At 35.3% G+C, this 21,822-nt stretch overlaps 1 protein-coding gene and 2 long non-coding RNA genes across 14 annotated transcripts; all 3 read right to left on the bottom strand.

The window, feature by feature from the left end:
* Positions 1 to 1,676: 1,676 nt before the first annotated feature.
* Positions 1,677 to 21,763, bottom strand: acad9 (acyl-CoA dehydrogenase family, member 9). Of its 2 annotated transcripts, none has more exons than XM_022682456.2 (18): positions 21,512 to 21,763; positions 20,415 to 20,508; positions 20,096 to 20,197; positions 18,819 to 18,925; positions 18,444 to 18,544; positions 18,275 to 18,353; positions 17,450 to 17,624; positions 16,714 to 16,787; positions 16,379 to 16,454; positions 16,218 to 16,288; positions 16,000 to 16,119; positions 14,665 to 14,793; positions 13,992 to 14,071; positions 13,778 to 13,904; positions 12,420 to 12,497; positions 9,695 to 9,823; positions 6,469 to 6,541; positions 1,677 to 3,759 (listed from the first exon to the last, which is right to left on the bottom strand). In XM_022682456.2, the coding sequence occupies exons 1-18, from the start codon at positions 21,677 to 21,679 to the stop codon at positions 3,659 to 3,661; spliced, it is 1,884 nt and encodes a 627-aa protein (XP_022538177.1). In that variant the 5' UTR covers positions 21,680 to 21,763; the 3' UTR covers positions 1,677 to 3,658. The 2 variants fall into 2 exon arrangements, with proteins under 2 accessions (XP_022538177.1, XP_049327774.1); XM_049471817.1 differs by lacking the exon at positions 21,512 to 21,763 and adding an exon at positions 20,955 to 20,977.
* On the bottom strand, positions 8,194 to 9,686 carry LOC125787504 (uncharacterized). 10 transcript variants are annotated; one of them, XR_007429390.1, is made up of 4 exons: positions 9,292 to 9,686; positions 9,013 to 9,167; positions 8,548 to 8,857; positions 8,194 to 8,516 (listed from the first exon to the last, which is right to left on the bottom strand). It is a non-coding gene; the product is annotated as an uncharacterized LOC125787504 (long non-coding RNA). The 10 variants fall into 10 exon arrangements; XR_007429386.1 differs by having other exon boundaries at positions 8,194 to 8,578; positions 8,610 to 8,857; XR_007429388.1 differs by having other exon boundaries at positions 8,194 to 8,857; positions 9,013 to 9,074; positions 9,137 to 9,167.
* On the bottom strand, positions 9,846 to 12,413 carry LOC125787511 (uncharacterized). 2 transcript variants are annotated; one of them, XR_007429408.1, is made up of 4 exons: positions 11,652 to 12,413; positions 11,459 to 11,620; positions 10,041 to 11,334; positions 9,846 to 9,916 (listed from the first exon to the last, which is right to left on the bottom strand). It is a non-coding gene; the product is annotated as an uncharacterized LOC125787511 (long non-coding RNA). The 2 variants fall into 2 exon arrangements; XR_007429407.1 differs by having other exon boundaries at positions 11,459 to 12,413.
* Positions 21,764 to 21,822: the final 59 nt, after the last annotated feature.

The following is a 21,822-nucleotide window of genomic DNA, read 5'->3' as shown; positions in this document are numbered from 1 at the left end:
GCGTTTTTTTATGGGAATTCTTGAGTTTTAGTGCAGTTCTGGTCTCAGATCCTCCTCTTTAAACAGACCCTGAGATTAAGTTGGTATTTGGTTGCCAGTTATGTGACCTGGATAATGCTCAGTGATTGATAGCTGCAGAGGATTAACCAGAAACTTCTCCCCAGCTTTATCTGATGCACCAATCTGTAATTTACCGTCCCCAAGAGGAACGTAAAACCAACATCTCAAATGAGAAATATCTTCAAAACTACACCTTTTTCTAGAAACATCCATGCATTTTTCAACAAGACAAAACCTCATGATACACTCATTAAAAACTTTGCAATGTTCATTGCTATCTTACACCCCCCTCCAACAGTCTATTTTCACACCTTCCACCTGCACTGTTTAAATTGCTATAGTTTTAGTATAGAATTTAAGCTGTGCAAGGTGTACTTTCCTGTCGTTACGATAGCAAAGACACACTGACACAGTGCCTTAAATCAAGCTGCAGGGTGCACAGTTGTGCCAGAATTGGCCATTGGAACCCAATACTGGGGACACCAGAGCATTGCCTCCCCATATTTGCTGAAACTGGGATTCTGCATCATTTTAAAGGTCAAATTTAATGCTTTTTAAGACCTTAATACATATAATTTCAGACCCAAAAATGTAGTCATCATTTCTTTGCTAGAAAATAATTTATTATATTGGAAATCAAAACTTAACAGTTCCTATTTGTTATCTTTTTTTTCCAAATTTGTTCCATTGTGATGCAGAACAGAGCCAACATAACATATTTAAATTGCATTACGTTAAACAACACACTGAACTGCATGTAGGAACCATACAGAATAGTTAAAGAAGACTTAAAGCAGTCTCCATTATACATTATAAATAAGCTTAAAGCTCATTTAAGACAATTTAAGACCTTAATTATCTATATATATAATAATTTTAATTTGAGACTTTTTAAGACTTTATTCACTTTATTTTAGACAGTTAAAATGTAAATTAATGGATTTATGAGTTAATATTAGTTTGTAAATTAATGCTGTTGGTATTAAATACAACTGCTTTTTCAATCCAGCTACTCTGGTCTGATCTTTATAGTTTTACCATATTCTGTAGTAATCGTTTTTTATTGTCCACTGTTTACATTTCTACAATTTGCACTGCTAAATTATTATATAACTATATAAATACTTGCTCATTCTGTACAGCTGACTTCATTCTTTTTAATATACAGAATAACTGGTGTTTATTGTTGTTTTACTGTGTTAAACTGCATTATCTCCATTATACACACAATAAAATAATCTACTATTATACTTTATTTTATTATTTTTACTGTATTTCTTTTTCTATCTGTATCATATATATATATATATATATATATATATATATATATATATATATATATATATATTGATATGACTTAATAATAGGAATATTATTTGTATTTATTAATTTATTAAGTTATTAATTGTTATTATTTCTCTGTCTTTATCCTCCTCTTTATTTATTGGCACTTTTACTTTAAAATTGCAGCTTCAAACCAGTAAGAAGAATATATTTAATATGTAACTTTGGTGTAAAAGTGTAAAAAGGTAAAAATACAATATATAAAGCCACTACTAGTTGCTACATTAGCATTGCTGATCTTTTACAGAATAAAGAAAACAGACATGATAAAATAAAGTTAATCCATCCTTTACATTTTTATTTTTTATTTTATTAACAGTTTAACTAACCTTAGCTTTTTAACCCAGTGAGCAGCATCTGAATAAACAGTAAAAATGTGCGTTTTCAGCCAGAAACTTCCTCCTGTGATCATCAAAATCCACCAACAGTGTTACAATACAATTAACAACAAACATCAGTTTGCTCATTTTCACTTTTAGAGCGAGTGTTTATTAAAGAGCACTTTGGTTTTGTTATTTGTTATAAAATGAGCCGCCATATTAAATAAAACAAACGGAAAATAAACCTGTTTCAGTTCTATTTCAGCTTAAACTGTTGTACCATCAGATATGTAGATATGAGCTCCATAATTAAAATATAAAACAATTTAAACCAGTTTAATGAACGTAATAAATGTAGCTTTTAACAAAGGAAGCACTTTTATTGAATATTTATCTACATTAAAATAATACACCAGTGATTTGGCAATATCTGCTATATATAGTCACCTATAAAAGTATTAGAACAGTGAGTTCGGTCCCTTTATTTCTGCTGTAAACTGAAAAAAAAAAATGAAAAAGGAGACTGAAGGGAGTAAACCCCCAACTGTGGGGTAAAAAAAAAAAAAAACATTTTCTGAGCTGTGCATCAGATCCAGATGTAAATACCTGGAAATAAATACAGAAATATTAATATTTTTTATCTTATATTCATTAAATTTTAATCTGGAACTCAAATCTCATTTTTTTTCAGTCTATAGCAGACATAATTTGATTGCAATCATAATTTGATCTCTGTTCCTAATACTTTTTGACAGGAGTGTATTGTTTTATATATATATATTCATTGTTGTTTACCAAAGACAATAATTTGTACTATACATTAATAATTTCTTAGAAATTAGTTGTAAAATAACCACTTGGAAAAGGACTCGCACCAAACCATCCGACTGCAAACTCAAATGTAACAGTAATTATACCACAGTTAATTCTGACCCTGCAATGTGATTGGCTGAGAGGCGTTCTATGAGTACCGTTATCAGCCGGTAATGCACTGTATTATTATATTATATAATTGTAATTATATCACAGTTCCATTATCACTTATTTTAGTTTATTGGAATATTCTAAAGAGTTAAAGAGGAGGAGAAAAAAGGATCTGATTGGTTATAAAAACTCCACCAGTTAAAATAGTTCCATTGCTGCTCTGTTTAGTTTGTAAGCGCTGAATGCTTGCTAGGTTACCTGTATGTGGGCGGAGTAATATGTACATGGAGAGCTTCGGTTAGTTACAGTGCATTACCGGCTGATAATGGCATTCATAGAATGCCTCTCAGCCAATCATACTGCAGGGTCGGAACTAACAAGGGTATCTGGGGTGGTTGCTATGGTGTTGCTAATTGGTTGCTAGGGTGTTTCTATGGCATCCAGGGTGGTTGCTATGGTGTTGCTAGGTGGTTGCTAAGGCGTTGCTATGGTATCTGGGGTGGTTGCTAAGGTTTTGCTAGGTGGTTGCTAAGGCGTTGCTATGGTATCCATGGTGGTTGCTATGGTGTTCCTAAGTGGTTGCTAGGTGGATGCTAAGGTGTTGATACGGTATCTGGGGTGGTTGCTATGGTGTTGCTAAGAGGTTACTAGGGTGTTGCTAGGTGGTTGTTAAGGTGTTGCTACGGTATCTGGGGTGGTTGCTATGGTGTTGCTAGGTGGTTGCTAAGGTGTTGCTATGATGCGCAATGCGCAACCATCATTTTATTTACTGTTTACAGGATTCAGATAGTGTTCCACTCTGCAGCTTTTATTATGAATGAGTTTTTAGTCTCAATGTTTTTCCTTTTTCTCTCCAAGTGTGTGAATTATTGTCTGTGGTAAAAACCGTTGCAGGAGTTAAGAGGTTTTGTTGCTGATAAAATCCAGTAAATAAGAGCTGAGGACCAGATTTTTACACCCAGTCATTACTCAGGAAACGGTCAGGTGATGTTTAATACAGGTGATGCAGGTTAAAAGGTTCGGTCTAGAGGGTGAGAGCAGGTATACGCTCGCTTCTCCAGAACAAACTGAGCGATCTTCTTTATGTTGTCGTCGTTGTTCTCTGGGGAATCTGGAATAAATACACAGTTAATTAATATATATTTCACTGATTAGGTAAAAGTACGTAAAAATTCATTTTAATGTCACTTTAAGAAAACTGTAATAATAAGTCATATACTGGAATTAAGCTAAACACATAAGACTTTATAAGACTTTTATAAAATGTATTTAAAAATAATAATTCTAACAGCTGAATGTTCTGATATACAGTACCAGTAAAAAGGTTGGACACACTTAAAATTCAGTATTTTATCATCATTTTCAAATGTTCAAAATTTTTGACGAATACTAAAGTCATCCAAACTATGCAAAAAAAAAAATCTCTATTTTTTTTAGTGAAGAAAAAAGTGTCAAGAACTACTTAACTAAGTAAAATCAAGTACAAAAAGGACAAAAGTCATTTTAATAATATCCTGAATTGCAGTCGAAAATAAAATACTTCCAAAAACGTTATAATGATGGAACTGGCACTCATCAGGAAAGAAAGAGCAAGAGTTCCTGTTATACTTGAATACTTACAACTTAACATTTTAAATCATACCAGTTAAAAAAAGTATATATATATACAGTTGTGGTCAAAAGTTTACATACACTTGTAAAAAAACATAATGTTATGGCTGTCTTGAGTTTTCAATAAGTTCTACAACTCTTATTTTTCTGTGATAGAGTGATCGGAACACATACATGTTTGTCACAAAAAACAGTCATAAAATTTGGTTCTTTCATAAATTTATTATGGGTCTGCTGAAAATGTCACCAAATCTGCTGGGTCAAAAATATACATACAGCAACATTAGTATTTGGTTACATGTCCCTTGGCCATTTTCACGGCAACTAGGCGCTTTTGGTAGCCATCCACAAGCTCCTGGCAAGCTTCAGGTCGAATGTTTGACCACTCTTCTTGACAGAATTGGTGCAGTTCAGCTAAATGTGATTGTTTTCTTGCATGAACCCGTTTCTTTAGCACTGTCCACATGTTCTCAATGGTGTTTAAGTCAGGACATTGGGAAGGCCATTCTAAAACCTTAATTCTAGCCTGGTTTAGCCATTCCTTTACCACTTTTGATGTGTGTTTTGGGTCATTGTCTTGTTGGAACACCCAACTGCGCCCAAGACCCAACCTTCGGGCTGATGGTTTTAAGTTTTCCTGCAGAATTTGGAGGTAATCCTCCTTCTTCATTATCCCATTTACTTTCTGCAAAGAACCAGTTCCACTGGCAGCAAAACATCCCCAGAGCATAATACTACCACCACCATGCTTGACAGTAGGCATGGTGTTCCTGGGATTAAAGGCCTCACCTTTTCTCCTCCAAACATATTGCTGGGTGTTGTGGCCAAACAGCTCAATTTTTGTTTCGTCTGACCAGAGAACTTTCCTCCAGAAGGTTTTATCTTTGTCCATGTGATCAGCAGCAAACTTCAGCCGAGTCTTAAGGTGCCTTTTCTGGAGCAAGGGCTTCTTTCTTGCACGGCAGCCTCTCAGTCCATGGCGATGTAAAACACGCTTGACTGTGGAGACTGACACCTGTGTTCCATCAGCTTCCAAATCCTTGCAGACCTGCTTCTTGGTGATTCTTGGTTGACTCTTGACCATCCTGACCAATCTCCTCTCGGCAGCATGTGATAGCTTGCGTTTTCTTCCTGATCGTGGCAGTGACACAACTGTTCCATGCACTTTATACTTGCGTATAATTGTCTGCACAGTTGCTCTTGGGACCTGTAGCTGCTTTGAAATGGCTCCAAGTGACTTCCCTGACTTGTTCAAGTCAATAATTCGCTTTTTCAGATCCTTTGACTTTCCCATTGTAGCTTTTGTAGCTGAGTCTAATCACTGGGTCAAATGAGCCCTATTTAAATGGGCTCATGAGAATTCAACAGCTGTAGTCAATCAGAATCACTTACAAGAAGTGAAGAGGCCATGACATGAAGCTAATTTGATTGACACAACTCGCTACATCACCAAAATTGACAAATTTTGTTGCTGTATGTATATTTTTGACCCAGCAGATTTGGTGACATTTTCAGCAGACCCATAATAAATTTATGAAAGAACCAAATTTTATGACTGTTTTTTGTGACAAACATGTATGTGTTCCGATCACTCTATCACAGAAAAATAAGAGTTGTAGAACTTATTGAAAACTCAAGACAGCCATAACATTATGTTTTTTTACAAGTGTATGTAAACTTTTGACCACAACTGTATATATATATATATAAAATCAAGAGGAAGATGGATGATCACAAACCATCAAACCACCAAACTGAACTGCTTGAATTTTTGCACCAGGAGTAAAGCAGCATAAAGTTATCCAAAAGCAGTGTGTAAGACTGGTGGAGGAGAACATGATGCCAAGATGCATGAAAAAAAAACTGTGATTAAAAACCAACCAGGATTATTCCACCAAATATTGATTATTTCTGAACTCTTAAAACTTTATGAATATGAACTTGTTTTCTTTGCATTATTTGAGGTCTGAAAGCTCTGCATCTTTTTTGTTATTTCAGTCATTTCTCATTTTCTGTAAATAAATGCTCTAAATGAGAATATTTTTATTAGGAATTTGGGAGAAATGTTGTCTGTAGTTTATAGAATAAAACAACAATGTTCATTTTACTCAAACATAAACCTATAAATAGCAAAATCAGAGAAACTGATTCAGAAACTGAAGTGCTCTCTTCATTTTTATAGAGTTGTATGGTTTGTGGTGGTACTCACGTCTCTGCAGCTGAGCAGTCCAGTAGTTGATTTTAAAGTAAGCGTCTTTGCAGAAATTGTTAGCGAGCAGCACCTAAATCAGCAAACCACAACATTTACAATTAGATACCTGAGTTAAATGAGTTAAAAGAGTTAAAGGAGAATTACGGTGTTGAATTGACTGACTGGGTTGTAGTGAAACATGATAAGTATGAACTTTTGTTAACCTACATGCGTTCATGTGAAATCTGGAAGTTTTAGTTTGGTGATAAGACATGCATGATAAAAAAAATTTTTTACATGATACATCAAACTACTGCTGCGAGATTATGGCCTAAAAAAAATCTGATTTTCGATTTTAATGGATTTTTTTCCCCCTATTAAAAACTTTAACTACAAAAGACAAAGAAATGGTTCAAAACTAGGTTTACCTGTTAAAAATATATATATAAAAAATGAAAATTGAGAAATAACGCACTTAATGAGGCATAATAGAAACTTTGAAGGAGGGATTATTATTATTATTATTGTTTTCTACAATTAATCACAGATCCTCACTGAAGGACGATGATGCTGCAGTTTTTTTTAGAAACTGTAAATTTATTTCTAGATAAAAATAAGCTTTATTCCACCGGGTGTTTGTGTGGAAAGTGCTGGAACTGTTTTTCGGTACAGACTGAGTATAGTCTTTGGAGGAATGTTTAGTAAATATGTGCGGGTCGGTCTGTGGGAGGCATTGGTAACCAATGGTATCCTTACAAGAAGGATAAACACTTCAGAAATGAGTAGCGTTTTCAGGTATTTTAGATTAGATGTAAAATTGTGATTATCCATTTTGAAAATCGCATTTTAACTGTATTAACTGAATCGAATTAACTGAATTAATCGTGAAAATCGCCCAGCAGTACATATTTTGGATTATTTCATAATACAGACTCTTAAATGCTTTAATTCAGAGATATGAGGACTGTATTTTGAGATTAAAGCTTGTAAATATGGCTCTGCTGAAGAGAGCACTGGAGTTAGTTCCTCAGAATAAAACTGAAACTCATGTAAAACCTCTGATCTCCTTCCAAACTCAGCTCAGATCCTGAATCTCTTCAGCTCTCAGTGAGATCACTCCTCCTCCTCTCTGTAAAGAATCATCCCACTGTTTCCTCCTCACAGAGAAACGAATAAAATAAACAACGCTCAGTATTTACTCCATCACCCAGAGTATCCTAACCTCCACATCCTCCCCCTCCTCTGTTTTCTTTACTTCCTTCCTTCCTCTGTTCATTCATCTCTCCATCCGTCCAGCAGAAACAGAGCCTGGATTTCACTCCTTCCATTTTTCTAATCAGAAGATGAATAGCTGAGATCTCTCTCCTCGGTCTCCTGTTATTGGCTGGTGTGGAAAACCTTCTGACCTCACTAAAAACAGGCTTTAAAAGCTTGGTTTTAATGCTGTGGAGTAAAGCTGGGTTTAGGCCAGTGCTTTTAACTTTAATGTGGAAACTGTGATAAATTCATTTTTATTATGTAAATTTAAAATTTGGCCTTAACGTCCTTCTGTAATTCACTTATTAGCGGTTAATAAGGCTGCACAATGTATTGTTTTAATATTTTTTCTTTCTTTCTTTCAATGTCTTGAACGTTTTTTTTTTTTTTTTATAAATTGGTCTTTAAATTACAATAATTTTAGTTTATCACATTTATTTCTGTAAAAAAAAAATATATATATATATATATATATATTTTTTTTTTTTTTTCCAAAAATAAATAATTAAGAGTTATCATGAGAGTCCTATTCCTCAGTAAAGGAAAGGGTTTTGAAATGTAAAATTAACATTTAACAACTTTTTGTGCTGCTTAATAGAAAGAAAATATACATATCTACCAGATTGCTGATGATATCCAGCCAATTTACACCTGTACAGTTTCTATTAATGTTCCATAAATGTACTTCAATAGAGCTATTATGCGCATACATTTACCTCAGCAGTGCTATTCTACTCATACTTTTACCTCAGCACTGCTATTCTACTCATACATTTACCTCAGTAGAGCTATTCTACTCATACTTTTACCTCAGCACTGCTATTCTACTCATACATTTACCTCAGTAGAGCTATTCTACTCATACTTTTACCTCAGCACTGCTATTCTACTCATACATTGACCTCAGCAGTGCTATTCTACTCATACATTTACCTCAGCAGTGCTATTCTACTCATACATTTACCTCAGCGGTGCTATTCTACTCATACTTTTACCTCAGCACTGCTATTCTACTCATACATTTACCTCAGCACTGCTATTCTACTCATACATTGACCTCGGCAGTGCTATTCTACTTATACATTTACCTCAGTAGAGCTATTCTACTCATACTTTTACCTCAGCACTGCTATTCTACTCATACATTTACCTCAGCACTGCTATTCTACTCATACATTTACCTCAGCACTGCTATTCTACTCATACTTTTACCTCAGCAGTGCAATTCTACTCATACATTGACCTCAGCAGTGCTATTCTACTCATACATTGACCTCGGCAGTGCTATTCTACTTATACATTTACCTCAGTAGAGCTATTCTACTCATACTTTTACCTCAGCACTGCTATTCTACTCATACATTTACCTCAGCAGTGCTATTCTACTCATACATTGACCTCGGCAGTGCTATTCTACTTATACATTTACCTCAGTAGAGCTATTCTACTCATACTTTTACCTCAGCACTGCTATTCTACTCTTACATTTACCTCGGCAGTGCTATTCTACTTATACATTTACCTCAGTAGAGCTATTCTACTCATACATTTACCTCAGCACTGCTATTCTACTCATACATTTACCTCAGCACTGCTATTCTACTCATACATTTACCTCAGTAGAGCTATTCTACTCATACTTTTACCTCAGCACTGCTATTCTACTCATACATTTACCTCAGCAGTGCTATTCTACTCATACATTGACCTCGGCAGTGCTATTCTACTTATACATTTACCTCAGTAGAGCTATTCTACTCATACTTTTACCTCAGCACTGCTATTCTACTCATACATTTACCTCAACTAATATTTAAAAAACTTTTTGCTGCTTGATAGAAAGAAAATATACATATCCACCAGATCTTTGATGATATCCACTTATATTATTTATATCTGTACAGATTCCATAAATGTGCCAGTAATGGTTAAGGTGAATCTGTGTTGTATATTATGGTGTTGGTAGTTTTATGGGCGGGGCCGGTACCTCGTGGTCGTGGTTACGCAGGCCGATGCTGATGGAGCGACTGGCGCGGGAGAGGACGGCCGTCATGGCGTAAAGATGAATCAGTATATCAGCAACTCTCTTCAGCAGCAGCTGCTCGTCTACTATAGTCTAAAATAAACACAAACATCCATCAAAAAAAAGCAGAAAACATAAAATACACAACAGTAAATAAGTAAGCCCATAGTAAACTCATACATTTACCTTAGCAGAGCTATTCTACTCAAATATTTACCTCAGCAGTGCTATTCTACTCATAAATGTACCTGAATAGAGCTATCATATGTATAAATTTACCTTAGTAGTGCCAATCTACTTATACATTTACCTCAGCAGTGCTATTCTACTCATAAATGTACCTAAATAGAGCTATTATATGTATACATTTACCTCAGTAGTGCCAATCTACTTATACATTTACCTCAGCACTGCTATTCTACTCATACGTTAACCTCAGCAATACTATTCTACTCATATATTTACCTCAGTAGTGCTACTCTACTTATAAATTAAATTTAGTAGTGCTATTCTACTCATACATTTTCCTCAGTAGTGCTATTTTACTCATATGTTTATCTCATATTTGTGTGAGAATGTTTTAAAAATAAACTTGAAAGTGTTTTTTTTCCTGTCAACAAAATAATTTTATATGAGCCTAAGATTTATGAAATGTAAAAGTTTCTGACGACGCTCTTTGATCTGGCCATGCAGAATGCAGATGTGTGTGTGTGTGTGTGTGTGTGTGTGTGTGTGTTGCGGTAAGAAGATTTATTTCATTTTAAATGTTTCCTTCACATGAAAACAAAGATGAATTGTAGCAAAACTGCAGAGGAAGAACAGAGTTTAGAAAGTGAAAGCCGTTCCAGGAATTATTAAATCCTGATTACAATAGAGAGAGAGAGAAAGAGAGAGAGAGAGAGAGAGAGAAAGAGAGAGAGACAGAGAGAGAGAGAGAGACACAGAGAGAGAGAGAGAGAGAGAGAAAGAGAGAGAGAGAGAGAGAGAGAGGGAGAGAAAGAGAGAGAGACAGAGAGAGAGAGAGAGAGAGAGAGAGAGAAAGAGAGAGAGAGAGAGAGAGAGAGAGAGAAAGAGAGAGAGAGAGAGAGAGAGAGACAGAGAGAGAGAGAGAGAGAGAGGAACAGCTGTCTCACACATGAGCAGAGTGTTAGCTCCGTATAACAGGAAGTAGGGGACGGCTCGGTCCCTGCAGCGCTACACACTAATCACCCCTCACCTCTCTACAGCAACGAGCCACGGCAACCACACCGCGGGACCTTAAACACACAGCGCGCTCTACAGAGCTATTCCACAAATGTGTAGAGAGGAAATGATCAAACCAGCAATTAATCCTCACAGAGAGGAAAAACTGCAGCCGGATTACCAACGAGTTTTACTGCAGAGCACAGATTATACAATCTGTTACAGCATCAATCTACCAGCTTACCCAACAACCCAACTACCAAACACCTACAAACCAAACAACCCAACTACCAAACACCCACAAACCAAACAACCCAACTACCAAACACCCACAAACCCAACAACCCAACTACCAAACACCCACAAACCCAACAACCCAACTACCAAACACCTACAAACCCAACAACCCAACTACCAAACACCTACAAACCAAACAACCCAACTACCAAACACCCACAAACCAAACAACCCAACTACCAAACACCCACAAACCCAACAACCCAACTACCAAACACCTACAAACCCAACAATCCAACTACCAAACACCTACAAACCTAACAACCCAACTACCAAACACCTACAAACCCAACAACCTAACTACCAAACACCTACAAACCAAACAACCCAACTACCCACCACAAAACACCTACACACCAAACAACCCAACTACCAAACACCTACAAACCCAACAACCCAACTACCAAACACCTACAAACCAAACAACCCAACTAATAACCACCTAAAAATCCACTAATCTACCTACAAACCTAACAACGTGACTACCAAACTACCAAACACCTACAAACCTAACAATCTACCTACCAAACAACTACAATCCTAACAACCTAACTACCAAAAACCTAAACATCTACCTACCAACATACCAATCTACCAGCTCACTAAACAATTTACCTACCAAACACCTACAAACCAACGCACAAACCCACAAACCTAACTACCAAACACCTAAAAAACTACCTACCAACCCACCAATCTACCTACCAAACACCTAAAAATCCTAACAACCTAACTACCAAACACCTAAACATCTACCTACCAACATACCAATCTACCAGCTCACCAAACAATCTACCTACCAAACACCTAAACACCTATTTTACAACAAAAAAAAAATCTACCAACCTTCCAACAACCATAAAAACCCTACCTACCACCTTAAAATCTACCCATCAAGTACAAAAAACACACAGCTACCAAACAGTCTACCTACCACCCAACCACCAATCAAATACCTCTTTAACTCTCAGTCATCCATCTGCATAATTATTCCTGCCACAGGCCCATCCACCCATCCAAAATCTCTATCCATCTCTACCCATCTATCTTCCGTTATCCATCTGTCCATCTCTACAGCCGTCCGTCCACTCCTCCATCAGTTTGTCCCCCGTCTCTCTTTCTGTCCTTCAGTCTGTGATCACGATCTTCATTACAGAATAAATCTAATCTGTAATATTAAATATTCTGAGAGCTGATAGGAATACTTCACCTTTCCGTATCGGTACAGCAAGCTCTCCACAATAGAGCTGAACTCCACCACGTTCTCCTCAAACATGGTGGCGCTTTCCTGTGGAGGAAACACACTGATATCATCATCATCATCATCATAATCATCATCATCTGTTCCTCGTCTGAGATCCTGCTGAGAATCAGACGCTGTTACCAGACCCACAGACTGTGATGAAGAGTCACTCAGAGAGGAAGAACGATCAGATCAATCAGAGCAATAAACCAATCAGAGTGTCTCTCTGTTGCTCATCATTCTCTTTAAGAGTAGAACTAGGTGAGCTCTGACTTTGGTGGATTGCTATTGTAACGGTGCAGCTACCTGGACGTGTTCAACAAACTCTTCTCAGCAGAGGAAACTGAGCTGCTGGTTGACGCTGTGAAGGCGCTCCAGCAGCTCATTTACGGGAACAGCAATGTTATTTTATTTACTATTCTGTTTATTGTTGATGTAAAAGTTGGGTTTGTGCTGCTGTGTGTTCATGTGTGTGTAATAAGTGGGGGTGTACGCTCGGCTCGGCACGGCGCCTGTGTTACCGAGATAGCGATGAACGTCTGACTGTTGGCGTCTGTCTAGGTTGTATTCAGTCAGTGGAGCTCCTGTGTTTTCTGTTACCAAGATAAACAAGATAAAACTCCAGAAATGTACCTGAACACACCTCATTTCAAGAACACCAATTAATAATTAGCAGTCTTTTATTTTTGTTTTATCATACTTACATATATATTTGTGTATGTATATAGGTATATAGTATAGTAGGTATAAGTATACTCAATGTCTTTCTTTAACATTTATTTTTCCTTTTTTTTTTGTTTATTCCACTTCCTTTAAACAACTACATGATGTATTTTTTTTTACTAATTTATTATTATACATACATATATATTTTTTTCACATGTATGTATTCTTATTATTTTTGTTATATATATATATATATATATATATTGGTATGTCCAGTATAGTTATGACAAGTAATTGATATTTATTATGTATGTTATGTCTGATGGCCCTCAACAATAATATCTGCTTATGTAATAACAGCTAATGGGAGTCAAATAAAACAAAAGAACAATAAAACAATAAAACTGTACAGCAGAAGATTAAAACACTGTAATTTCAAATTTTCCCCAATATCATGCATCCCTAATGTACGTTAATTTAGTTGTTATTTTATTTGTATGCATGTTTTATTTCTTCAACACAACTGCATTCATCAGATTAATCTACGGGACTATATTTTATCCAAATAAAGATTACAAATTAGCGCTACAGGTGTTTTTTTAATGCTAAATTAAAGGGAATATTATGTTAAATATGAATAAACAGGTGAGTTTCAGTACCGCTAAGCTGGGGTGCACGACCCCGTCTTTGCCGGTCAGGCCGAAGTTCGCGGTCTTTCCCAGATTCTCCATAATCTTCTGCTTACAAAACTCAAACACAGTTCCCACGTTCCCCTTCTTCATCTCTCTGCAGGAGAACAACAGCATCCGTTTATCTCCCGCCGTTTCTCCACACTGAGAACAATACACACCTTTATTTACAGATTATACATACTTTATTTTCCCTGTTATTATTTTACCAGCGTGCTGCATCCCTGTCAGAGCCACGAACATCCTCAAGATCTCATTGGTTCCCTAAAAACAGAAAGAAAAGGCAGGAAAAAGAAAATATTAATAATCTTCCACGCCCTAAAGGCCTGAGTGATGCATGTCTATGATGCCACCTAGTGGTCAAAGTGTGGAAATAGTTTTAATATATATTTTTAACATTTTAATAATAAATGATATGATTAATTTAATGTAGAATTTTAGATCTATTTCTAAAATAATGATGCTAAAACACAAAGAAAATCTAATTCTAATCTAATCTATTTGAAATTTTCTCATTAAAGGTAATTTGTCACATACATATCGGTATGTACACAATGTACAACTATCAGCAAAATGCTTTAAAATAGAATATAGAATATATGAGGCTGTATATAGCTCTGTAAAAAATGAAGAGATCACTTCAGCTTCTGAATCAGTTTCTCAAATAATGCAAAGAAAACAAGTTCATATTCATAAAGTTTTAAGAGTTCAGAAATAATCAATATTTGGTGGAATAATCCTGGTTGGTTTTTAATCACAGTTTTTTTTTCATGCATCTTGGCATCATGTTCTCCTCCACCAGTCTTACACACTGCTTTTGGAGAACTTTCTGCCTAGGGGCATAGGGGTAACAGTACCTCGAATATCTGCAGGATCCTGCAGTCTCTGAGGTAGCGTTCATACGGGTAATTCTTGGTGTATCCCAGTCCTCCCAAAACCTGCAGCGCCTCACTCGTACAAATCCACGCTCCCTCAGAGCTGAAGATCTGCACAGACAAACAGCACCAATCACACGTTCTTATTTATTCATTATTATTTCCTACATAGTAAATGAAGTGAAGTGATCTGAAGTGATCAGATTATAAAGGAACACGTAAGAAATGATGTAGTAACTTCAAAACTTTAAAAGTGCACAAGAAGATAAAAAATACACTGTTTACAAGAAAGAAATTAACGAATAAAAAAAGAACTAACAAAATGATAAAAGAAAGAATAAAAGAAAGAAAGAAATTAATTAACGATTAAAGAAAGAACTAACAAAATAATAAAAAAATAATAAAAGAAAGAAAGAAAGAAATTAATTAATTAACAAATAAAGAAAGAACTAACAAAATAATAAAAGAAAGAATAAAAGAAAGAAAGAAAGAAATTAACGAATAAAGAAAGAACTAACAAAATAATAAAAAATAATAAAAGAAAGAAAGAAATTAATTAATTAACGAATAAAGAAAGAACTAACAAAATAATAAAAAATAATAAAAAAAGAAAGAAAGAAATTAACGAATAAATAAAGACCTAACAAAATAATAAAAGAAAGAAAAAAAGAAAGAAAGAAATTAATTAACGAATAAAGAAAGAACTAACAAAATAATAAAAAAATAATAAAAAAAGAAAGAAAGAAATTAACGAATAAATAAAGAACTAACAAAATAATAAAAGAAAGAATAAAAGAAAGAAAGAAATTGATTAATGAATAAAGAAAGAACTAACAAAATAGTGAAAGAAAGAATAAAAGAAAGAAAGAAAAAAAGGAAGAATAAATGAATAACCAAATAAAGAAAGGAATTAATAAATTAATAAATTGATAAATGAAGAAGTAAAGAAAGAAAAAATAATAAAGGAATGAAGTTTTTTAAGTTATTAATGCCTGGTTTTAAATGTCAGGACTCTCCTCTCTGGATTCTAGTAAGGAGGTGTGGAGCTACTTTGAGCTGGATAACGGTGTAAAAAGTGATTTATCAGGGTAAATTATGCCCCGTATCTCCCAGTCTGAAGGGTGTTTGTTGGATAAACTGTTCAAATTTCTGGATCTCTGAACGCTGTGGGAGAGCGGAGGTGTGCTATTCATCAAAGATAAGAACTTTTATCATGTTTTACTACAATAAAAGTACATTTTACACAAGAAATTCAGGTAATTAACTCTTGTCGAGTTCAGCACAGCTGTTAACTGAAGAATAACTGTATTATCATACCTTCACCATAGCTGCCTCCAGAGAGCAGTCTGGAACTCCAGGTCTGTCCATAATCCCAGCAGTGAGATACGCCATGCTCTCCATCACATACGCGTACTGAGCCATGAGAGCAAACTTCTCCTGTACAGAAATAACAAAAACACACATAAAACACCTCAGAAAACTATACTAAATCATTTTGGTGATATATTTATAGCGTAGTATAACTATAACTGTACCTGAATCATTCCAAACTCAGAGAGCTTCCTGTTGAACTGTTTCCTTGTTCCAGCATATTCTGCAGTCATCTCTAGAAAACAATATAATAATTATTATATTATTTTATTATTATAGTTTATAAGAACACACCCATGAGACCTTTCCTTTAATGTGTTCTTACCAATCAGTCTTTTGATCATGCCTGCACCCGCAGTGCCCATACTGAACCTCCCACTGTTCAGAATATTCACTGCAATCTAGAAAAAAACAACAGACATTATGCAGATTTATTATGTTTCTGAATCAGTTTCTCTGATTTTGCTATTTATAGGTTTATGTTTGAGTAAAATGAACATTGTTGTTTTATTCTATAAACTACAGACAACATTTCTCCCAAATTACAAATAAAAATATTCTCATTTAGAGCATTTATTTACAGAAAATGAGAAATGACTGAAATAACAAAAAAAGATGCAGAGCTAATATTAAATAAATAGATTTGTTTTAAGCATTTACCTTAAATCCATCTCCAACTTGCCCAATCACGTTCTCTACTGGCACCTTTGTGTCTTCAAATGTCACCTCACAGGCTGGAGATAAACACAGATACAAATATATATATATATATTTAAAATCAAAATGGCTCAGAATTTTATCAAGCAAAATGTGTTATAAATAATGGAGAAGAGAAACTAATACAACAAGATACTAAACCAAAAATACCAAAAATACCAAAAAAACCAAAACCAGATACATAAAAGAATGGAATTCCTCGCCTGCTCCACTACATAAAACTGATAGAAAAACAAGGTTTAAAAACTACAAAAAAAAAAAACAAATAAAAAACTGTGTACATATACATATGTCTATATCGATGCATCGCAATTGAAAAACTTGAGGTTTGTTGCAACATTTATGAAATATTACACAGTTGCATTGTTTAAACAGCAGATGTCACAATCCTTCCAGTGCAGGACAAAGAACCAGTGGGCGTAAGCTAAATATAAAAAATAAAAATAAAGCACACAAGCATTTTTTTTTGTTTATATGATTAAAATAAATAAAAATGAATTTCTTGTTATTCAAAATGTATTTCAAATATTGGGAGTAAATTTAATTGTGAATCCAGAATCGAAATGAATCGTGAGCAGACTGTATCGTTACACCTTTTAAAAATACAAGTAAAGTTAGTAAAGTTATTAAAGTTATTCTAGTGCACTAAATAAATGCATTGTGAAATGTATAAACTCACTGTTTGATCCTCGGATGCCCAGTTTATCCTCCGGTTTGCCGCAGCTCACCCCACCAAACGCCTTTTCTACAATAAAAGCTGTAATTTTGTCTTTCTTCTGCCCGTCCTTATCCACCACCTCTGTTCTGGCGAACACTGTCATAATTTCAGCGATTCCACCATTAGAAATCCATATCTAAAGAGAGAATTACACAGAAATAAAGAATTAACATTCCTCAGAGACTTATCAGAGATACTTCTTCTTATTATTATTATTATTATTATAATAATTTCAGTAAACCTTTATTTTCATGTCAACTGAACTTGTAAAAAGACTAAAAGCTCGGGAATTGCGAACAAATTCTGCTTTAAAACAGTTTTTATAGCTGGAATCAAACTGTAAACCAGCAGAAAACTATAAAAGAAAAGCTTCTAATAAAGTGAGCAGAGAGTGTACAGGGAGTGTCACTTAAATATGATTCAATTTTGAATGAGAAAATTAGCTCAAGTGGTCCAGCCATCTAAAGCGCTGCCACTATGATTGGTTCGAATCCCGGTCATGCAGCTTGCCATCAGCTGCTGGAGCCCCGAGAGAGCACAGTTGTCCTTGCTGTTTCTCTCTGGGTGGGTACAGTACAGTAGATGGCGCTCTCTCTTTCCCCTCATCACTCCTAGGGTGATGTGGATCAGCACAAGGCTGCGTCTGTGAGCTGATGTATCAGAACCACAGAGTCGCTGCGCTTTAGGGGGAGTCCTAATGAGGGGACTGGGTAATTGGCCGAGTAAATTGGGGAAAAAATGGGATAAAAAACTTAGAAATAAAATAAAAATAAATATGATTAGAACCTTTGAGCCGTTGAGCAGGAAGTGTTTCCCATCCTCCGTCAGTTTGGCGCGGCACTGAATAGAAGCAGCATCGCTTCCACTAAAAACAGAAGACACAGGTTTTGTAAAATTCAAGCAGAATACACAGGAATTAGAATAGACGTTCAGTTAAATGTTAAATAAAACACACCTCCCGGGTTCAGTCAGACAGAAAGCTGCTATATGCTCTCCTGAAGCCAGACGGGGTAAATATTTCGCTTTCTGTTCCTCAGTTCCAGCCAACAGGATACCCTAAAACAACAACAGTGCATTAATTGAGACAGTATACGGTTTAATTCTATATAATTCTCCCTATTAGTGGATATACTAATATACATACATATATAGATATATTAGTATTTTTGTCATTTAAAACAGTACAATATCCAATTTATTGTTTAGTATCGGTACTTTAAAAATGAGTGTATTTTAATCATTAATCTTAAAATAAATAAATAAAATAAAAAATACACAGGACAGAAAACTGTCCGAGAGAAGCTTCATAAATCAATAATCTAAAGCTCACCTTTAATCCGATGGACTGATGTGCTGCGAGAGTGACGGTAATAGCTCCATCCATAGAGATAATCTCTCCTAACCGAGCGAACATCGTGTTCGACAGGCCGAGACCTCCTGAGAATCATCAGGGATCATAAACTTTTAACCTATACATTTACAGGATTTTATCATGACTTTTTCATGCCTTCAAGTTCAAATTCTCATGAATATACTATTTTTTAAACCAAAAATCAACTAAAACTATAATTAAAATTAATCTGTCACACAACGTTTAATAATAAAATGTGTGTCAGATCCTGAGAGCTCTATTGTTTAGAGCTAAATTACTGAATTAACTTTGAGCTGATTTGTTTTGTATTTGTAGCTCAAAATAAATTTATTCCTTCAATAAACTAAAGCACATTTTTAGATTTATAGACCAAATTTTCATGACTTTTCCAAAACTTTCTAGTCATTTTAATTTTATAAAACTTATCCAGGCCTGAGAATCACTGCTATTTTCAAATTCCATCACTTATCCAGGTTTTTCATGAGCGTACCATCATTTTGTCATTTAGACAAAAACTTATATTCCTAAACTTTAGTTCTCCTAAAGTACAGATCAAAATCAAACTTTTAAAACTTTTTAAACACAGTACACAATATACAAGTGATCTATCAGATTATGAAGGAACACATTAGGAATCATGTAGTAACTTAAAAACAGTGTTAAACAAACTAAAATACTCTGTGAAGTATTTAGATACTCTTATCTGAGGAGCTGTTTGTTAACGTGTGGTTTCTGAGGCTGGAAACTCTGATAAACTCATCCTGTACAACAGAGGAAACTCTCGCTCTTCTATCCTTTCCTGGGGCGGCCCTGATGAGTGCCAGTTCCATCATTTTTTTAAACTGCACTCAGGGATACTTTTTTGAAAGGTTCTCAAAACCTAAAATATTTTTTATTCTTTTTTAGTTGAGTAGTTGTTTCTTCTCATAACCTGGATTAGAACATTACTGAAATATTCACTATTCACTGTATACCTGTAACTCTACCTCTTCACTACTTTACTTTAACTGATGCTCTCAAACTTTACATTAAGAGATAAGAAATTCAAGTAATTAACTCTTGATGAGTTCAGCACAGCTGTTAACTGAAGGCCTGAATTCCAGGAGACTCTACCTCATAAAACTGACTGAGAAAATGTTTCTGAGGCTGGTAACTCTTGTTCTTTCTTTTCTGTGGCGGTCCTGATGAGTGCCAGTTCCATCATCATAATGTGTTTGATAGTCTTCTGAACTCACCATACTCCTCAGGTATTTGGATCCCGAACAACCCGAGTGCTTTCAGTCCGTCCATCGTTTCAGGAGGGATAAAGGCTTCCTCATCGATCTTCTTTGAATCGACTAATAAAGATATACAGTATTAACAGCAGGACTTCTCAGGGTTTATTTACAGGGATTGAAACTAAGGAAAATGTCATTACAGGACATTACGGTATAATAAATATAATAAAGTACTGTAGTTATCATAACAGTGAAAATATGTCACACAGTGTGTGTCTGTGGGAACAGACAGTAAAGGTCGTAGCTTAAAATATCTAGTAAGAATCTCTTCTCTCACCTTCTTCACTGAAAAACTTCTCCACCGGCGGCACGAACTGATTAATCTCCTGCAGCTCTTCATTACTGATCTCCGGATAGGGAAACACCTCTTTCTACAAGAGCAAACCTTACAGTATTACACGATTTCACTTAAAAAGAGATAAAAAAAATGACATGTGTGTGTTTTATTCAGTCACACCCTCACTAACCTCGACCCCAGCATCAGTATCTGACCTCTGAAACGCTTGATACACGGGCAAAATGTTCTACAGTCATTCTAAACCCTGACTCAGATTACACAGTGCACTGCAGCGTTCCTGAGAGTTACACTGCAACAGCAGCATTCCCAGTGTATATAAGTGCATATAAGGTGTATATACGCGTGTGTATATAGGTGTATATGCAGCGTAAAAAGATGTATACAAGGGAATATAAGGATATATAGGTAAAAATTAGTGTACATAATGAGGTAAAGTACAGTTTTTTAGCGTATTTAAGGTGTATATGAGTGTATATAAGTTGTTTATGAGGGTATATAAGGTGTATACAGTGGGTTTACCTGGTTGACTTTGCCCATGAACAGGTCTTTATCGTAGATACGGATATATAAGTATATACCATGTTTTAATTGGTGTTAATAAGGTATATAAAGTGGGTTTGCCTATTTGACTTTGCCCAGGAACAGGTCTTTAGCATATATAAGGTGTATATGAGAGTATATAAGTGTATATAAGGTGTATATATGGTGTTTATGAGTCTATATAAGGTATATATAGTGGGTTTACCTGGTTGACTTTGCCCAAGAACAGGTCTTTAGTGTATATAAAGTGTATATGAGGGTATATAAGTGTATATAAGGTGTATATAAGGTGTATATAGTGGGTTTACCTGGTTGACTTTGCCCAGGAACAGGTCTTTAGCGTATATAAGGTGTATGTGAGGCTATATAAGGTGTATGTATGGTGTTTCTGAGTGTATATAAGGTATATAAAGTGGGTTTACCTGGTTGACTTTGCCCAAGAACAGGTCTTTAGCGTATAAAAGGTGTATGTGAGGGTATATAAGTTGTATATAAGGTGTTTATTAGTGTATATAAGGTATATAAAGTGGGTTTACCTGGTTGACTTTGCCCAGGAACAGGTCTTTAGCGTAGGCTGCGCTGCTGGGGCTGGTTCTGACGGAGCGCCGGGGCTGTAGAGGAGCTGTTAATCTCGCTGGAGGCGGGAATAAAGATGTAGAGAGTTTTAATGATCTGGAAATCGATAATAATCTGCTAAAATTCATGTTGATAATCCGCTGATCGCCACCGCTCTGCCCGCAGCACCGCCACCCTTCACCCGCTACCCGCGCACAGAGATGACGTCACTGCACTTTAACTCGCTTTAGAGTCAAGCCATAATCAATTACTAATTTTATTACTAAGAAAT

This window comes from Astyanax mexicanus, chromosome 24 (assembly GCF_023375975.1).
Source record: "Astyanax mexicanus isolate ESR-SI-001 chromosome 24, AstMex3_surface, whole genome shotgun sequence".
Classification (NCBI taxonomy): Eukaryota; Metazoa; Chordata; class Actinopteri; order Characiformes; family Acestrorhamphidae; genus Astyanax; species Astyanax mexicanus.
This window is presented reverse-complemented; position numbering and strand designations above follow the sequence as displayed.

Bases quoted from the DNA above. Each gene is read 5' to 3' on its own strand.
- acad9 (XM_022682456.2), bottom strand. From the start codon at position 21,679: ATGAATTTTAGCAGATTATTATCGATTTCCAGATCATTAAAACTCTCT. The intron at 20,198-20,414 runs GTGAGAGAAGAG...TATCTTTATTAG, and splicing joins GAAGTTTTTCAGTGAAGAAG to TCGATTCAAAGAAGATCGAT. The intron at 16,455-16,713 runs GTAAATGCTTAA...GTTTTTTTCTAG, and splicing joins AAGTTGGAGATGGATTTAAG to ATTGCAGTGAATATTCTGAA.